This window comes from Cibotium barometz, chromosome 9 (genome assembly GCF_041138505.1).
Source record: "Cibotium barometz isolate CiBa-2024 chromosome 9, ASM4113850v1, whole genome shotgun sequence".
Taxonomy (NCBI): domain Eukaryota; kingdom Viridiplantae; phylum Streptophyta; class Polypodiopsida; order Cyatheales; family Cibotiaceae; genus Cibotium; species Cibotium barometz.
This window is the reverse complement of record NC_141054.1, coordinates 30,550,514-30,556,144: the sequence shown is the minus strand read 5'-3', so window position 1 is coordinate 30,556,144 and position 5,631 is coordinate 30,550,514. Positions and strand designations below refer to the sequence as shown.

Sequence of the window (5,631 nt, the reverse complement as noted above, 5' to 3'; positions counted from 1 at the left end):
ACACAAGGTAAGTATAATGAACTAAACAAAAACCATAGACCATCTTTTTGTGAATGACTACGTGTTACATGCTTGGCAACTACTGGGGGTTTTATAGTCCTCACATAGGCTAGACTAGATCTAGAACCATGCATTGTTGCCACCAATAACCAAATATGTGCACACTCGCTCACTTGTATTTTGGTCCCGAGCACTCTTAATAACCTTTTTCTTTGGGATTGATGGTGTCCAACTACTGAACTATGTAATGCCATGCATGAACAATATGAGTAGTAACCCTATCCCTTGATCAATCCATCCCAAAAATGTATCACATAGTTCTTTAAATACAAGATAATATACAGGTGATTCATCACAAAATACACTTATAATCATCATGCTTACTAAGCATGATGATAATATACAGGTGATTCATCACAAAATACACTTATAATCATCATGCTTACTAAGCATAATAAATTTCTAATCATCATGCATACTAAGCATAATACTCACATTAGTGGTTTTCACTAAAAACCTCATATAATCTCACCCCCTTTGTATATGTTGTTGTAGGTGTATGTTTGCATGCATGCATGCATGTAGGTATGCCTATTATCTTATGTATGCATGCATGTGATGTATTATGTATGCATGTAGGTGTGCCTATTATGTTATGCATGTAGGTATTAACTTCACCTTGGGGGAGGGGGATAAAATCAACCATTACTTCACAAACGCAAAGTGAAAAGATCAAAAAATTTTCATGAGAAGGTATTGGCATTGAAAAATCAATGAAATCTGCTGGCTATGGCTAAAGCACAAAAAATTGATAAGCAGCAGATTCAGAAAGAGCGTGCCATGGGCTTTTCCAGCACAGCAGACAGGTAGATCATCTCTTCCCTTTCACGGTCCAGCTTAGGCCCAGTCACCCACCTGTGCTTCCTGTACCCCAAGCTTTTTATCATGGGCACAAACACGCCCTCCAATTGTGTCTTCTTGCAAAAAAATCGGTCCAACCAGAACACTCCACCTGGCCTCAGCACCCTATCAATGTCAAACAGCAAGAACTCGAAGGTCTCCAAAGGTATCCAATGGCTAAGCACATGCATAGAATGCACAATATCAAGTGCATTATCAAAGAAGGGCAGCCTCTGAGAGATGGTTGTGTATAAGGGTACCACCCCTCTCAGAGCTATGAAATTATTAAATGGCCCATTAAGGTTCATGCTTGTGGTGACTATGGTTATGCCCCTCTCTTTCATCCTAACTGCAAAGCTTGCAGCCCCACCCCCAATGTCCAAACCTATCCTTATTGTGTCAATTTTGTGGCCTATTGCTTCCTCTATTGAGAAATCTAACTCCCTCCCATGCTTCTCCCACCTCTCTATCTCCTTGCCATGGAGATCAAAGCAATCATTGCAGTCATCAAACACCTTCAATTTCTTCCTATCATTCAAGCATTCGAAGCTTCTGCAAGTGTAGGGTGACCATAGGATACTATTATCATGTGGCATTGTCCAATAGCTCTTAGGGATAGGGTAAGGTTCAGTGAAATTGAGGGGTATATGGGCAAAGCATCTTCTTCTTGGAAGGGGCTCACAACCATGGAGTATCAATCTCTGTGCTAAGTTCTGATCATCTGGGCACTGCCCTCCAACTTCATACTCCATAAATCTCTTCAAATCCTCCTCTTGCAAGGCACAAGCATGGCCTACTGAAGAGATTAAGGTGTCTGATCCTTGACCTGGATTGTATCCAAGGGGCAGTGGCCTTAATGCAGAGAATTCTAGTAGCTCTTTGCTCATAACTTCATCTTCTTGTCTCATCCAGCTTGACCATTTTGCCCAAGGGTCTGCCTCATCCCTACTACTCTTGCCTGCCTTCATGTTTTCCACTCTTTCTGCCATGCTTTTCAGTACTCGGGTAGATGCATTGATCATCTCCATGTTCCGAGACAGTGCACCAAGGAAGACCTTGGAGAATTCCCTCCTAGAGGCTCCCAGTTCAGCCCTCACCTCCAAAAGCTCTTGTTGGGTCCTCTGTATATCAAATTCAGTGCGGTTAAGCTGTGCAACAAGGCTGGCTACAAGCTCCGACAGGGGCTGCACGTCTGGATGATCATTGGTTGGATCACTGCTAATGACGTTGTTGGGGTTGCTGCTGCAGAAGAAGTAAGTGAGGAGATTAGTGGCTAAGAAAGTGAAGATTAATAAAAGAGTTGGAGGTAATCTTCTAAGCTTGCGGTTGGATTCCCTAGATTTGTAGGACTCCTCAGAACCCATTTTGAGGTGGGAGAGGCAGAGGTATGCGAGTTACATTGAAGAAGAAGAAAGCAAGCAAGCAAATGAAGAAGAAAGCAAGCAGAGAGCTTCTTGAAGGGCTGCGCATATGCTCGTGCTCGCCATATCTCAAACCTAATTTAAGGACATTCTCTCTGCACGTCCCACATTCACTCTACTCCCAGTTATAAAATAATCCCTTCCTCCCATCATGCCTCCAACTCTTGCCCCACTTGGTCCACCTCCTTATTAGGACCCTTTTGGTACCTCTCACTACCCCTATAGTATATAAAAGTGTCTTTTTTTTAAAAGGGGTTTGCAAAAAAATTCCCAAACTTTTTGATTTTATATCTCATCTTGACTTCTTCACACAAGCATTTTCTTCATCATTATACTATTTACTACTATTTTTTGATAATTTGGAGGCACCTTTTTTCCTTCTCCTCTCAAGATGAGGCTGATTTTTAAACACGATAAAGAGAACCCGTCTTTTCTCGATCCCTACTTTCCTTACAAAGGCTTTCGTCCACATCAATAACAAGTTTAGGGAAAAATGATTGCTCTCAATCAGACATTTCCACACCACTCAATTAAGTCTATAAATTGACCAAGGCTTCATAACATCTCACTCAACATGCATTTCTCTAGAGAATACAACACAACTTCTTGAAGAAAAAAACTCCATGACAGCTGTTCTAAATTGCTAATATTCATTTGTTATTACGATAAGAAGTCACTAAGGTCACTTTTTTAGTGTAGGAATCTTCATTTCTATTGAACAAAAAACCAATTTAAAAAAAATGACGTGTGCTGAGTGAGGGCTTGGTCACTTTATAGCATCATTTTGAGGGGCATGGAAATGCTCAATTTGACAAGAAGTAGTTTCCCTTTCTATTATATACGATGCCTCAATAAAAAAACATTTCATGAGAGTACTTCAATGAGGATAAAAAGGTGGTTTGAGACTTACCTCCATAGAATCATAACCAAGTGGGTTAAAACTTGGACTAGATTTAAAGTAGCCTAAAAGAAACATAAAAACTCCACTAGTACTACTATCCTTAGAGAACACTTGTAAAATGTATTGGGTTAAAGAGCTTGCCATGGTTTTCATGAAACCTTACATCTATAGCTTGGCTCTCCACATCGACTTTCATGCTATTTACCCAACCATCGATGAGAATATGAACATGTATGTACATAGGTTAAGAGCATGAAAGTGAACATAAGGAATTATACTGATAAGTTTTGAAGAGAAGAGAAAAAGAAAAGAAAGAGGAAATGAGAGAGAGAAAGATAATATCGCCATGTCAAATATATGTGAAACAATTGAAAAGAAGAAAGAGGGAGAAGACAAGATAAATAAGCAAAGGAAGAGGCTCGATTCAAATTTCAAATGAAAGGGCATAGTGAGGTACAAACATAAGCGATCTTTTCCATATATATATATATATATATATATATATATATAATTGCCTTGTGGATAGATTGTGTGGTGCCCGTATCTTTACAAAGATTGATATGAAGTCAGGGTATTACCAAATCAGAATCAAGGACTTGGATATTTCATAGACAACATTTAATACTTGATATGGGCAGTATAAGTACACAATTACGCCTTTCTAGTTAACCAATGCTCTTGACATTCAATTGCCTTATATAAGAGATCTTTAGAGAACACTGAAACTTGAGTTTATCCTTGTTTTCTTTGATGAAATTTTAGTATATTGTAAGAATGCTGCTGACCATGAAATGCATTTGCACAAGGTCTTGGAAATTTTGAGGAAGCATAAACTCTTCACTAAAAAGAGTAGATGTATCCATAGATCGTGTTGAATATTTAGGATTTGTCATGTCCAAAGACCCCGTTAAAGTCTAAACGGTAATAAATTGGCTTGAACCTAAATCAGTGAAAGAAGTCATGGGAATTTTGGGTGGTATCAGTGTATCTTGATACCCTCATATGCCAAGATAGCTTCTCCGCTATAGCTTTATTGAAAAAGAATATCCCATTTCAGTGGATGTCCTCCTATCTGTCAAAGTGCTTTTGACAAACTAAAGACTACTTTGGTAACCAACCCTATTATTAAGTTACCATATTTTGGTAAACATTTGAAGTAGTTATTGATGCCAACGGATTTGCCATAGGAGGAGTTCTTATGCAGGAACTAAGGACATGTAGTATTATATGAGTCTTTGTGAGAGGAAGCTAAGAACTCATGAGAAAAATTATGATGTCCATTATTTGGAACTATTAGCAATAGTTTATGCCTTAAACATATGGAGACACTATCTTCTAGGATAGAGGTTTACTTTAATGGCCCGATAATAAAAGCTTAAAATGGATCTTCACTCAAGATGGTCTCAATGAACACCAAAGAAGATGGATGCAGACTCTTCAAGAGTTTGACTTTGAAATCAAGCATAGACATGGGAAAGAGAATGTGGTGGGTGGCAGATGGTCTTAGCAAAAAAGTTTCCTTGCTTGCAATCTCTATGGTCACTAACCCATTGATAAGTGAAGCCAAATAAAGGATAGGTAAATATAACTTTTTCATAGGGTTTTATTTTTCTACGTGCTGCGAGCTTTTCTTATAATCTGCATAAATTGTGAGCTTTTGCAAATATGTATCTATATAAGTAGCTACATTACATCATGTTAATAGAGTCATATGTTATGGGAAGATTCACAACATTAAATTTCATTACATCAGGAGGTTCACAACTATGAGACTTGAAGTTGATCATTGTCCCTCAAACATAACCATGAATAAATTTTAGAATGTTGTACTACACGGGAGATACACCAAGAGGAAGAAGGAGTTCACCTCCCAGCCATAGAGAAAAATGAGGAGTCCCCCATTCCACTGAGTTATATGTAGTGGCATAGCTACCCACACTTGCTCGAACGCCCGCGGTGCTACGGCCCGGATGTCTCACCCCTGAACCTTGAACTCGCTCACTGCTTGCTATCCGGCATGCATTCTTAGAGCCCGATCGAGCCCTCATGCAGTCTCAGTATGTGACATTACCTCCCCCTTAAGAAGAGTTTTCATCCGTGAAAAAACTCTGAAAAGTTCTTGGTAAGCGTACTCAAGATTCCCACATGGATACTTCATCCTCTATATCCTTCCACTTAACAAGTGCGTCTTGGTACACAATATGCCTCATGTTCTGATCTCTAAATTTAAGAATCCTCTCGGGTTCATGTGGAAGAGTCATTGGTTAAATAAGCTCCACCAAAACACTGGGAGAAACTACGTTCACTTTATGAAGATCAATAGTTTTTCATAGTCTACTGACGTGAAAAATAGTATGAACTCGAGAGCTCTTTGGCAACTCAAGTTTATATGCTAATCCATCAACCTTC

The 5,631-nt window shown here is 39.1% G+C and overlaps 1 protein-coding gene across 1 annotated transcript; it reads right to left on the bottom strand.

The window, feature by feature from the left end:
• Positions 1 to 729: 729 nt before the first annotated feature.
• Positions 730 to 2,412, bottom strand: LOC147635446 (putative methyltransferase At1g29790). The gene has a single exon (XM_086802192.1). The coding sequence runs from the start codon at positions 2,262 to 2,264 to the stop codon at positions 825 to 827; it is 1,440 nt and encodes a 479-aa protein (XP_086658318.1). The 5' UTR covers positions 2,265 to 2,412; the 3' UTR covers positions 730 to 824.
• Positions 2,413 to 5,631: the final 3,219 nt, after the last annotated feature.

Excerpts from the sequence above, each read along its gene's own strand:
- LOC147635446 (XM_086802192.1), bottom strand. The coding sequence starts at position 2,264 with ATGGGTTCTGAGGAGTCCTACAAATCTAGGGAATCCAACCGCAAGCTT.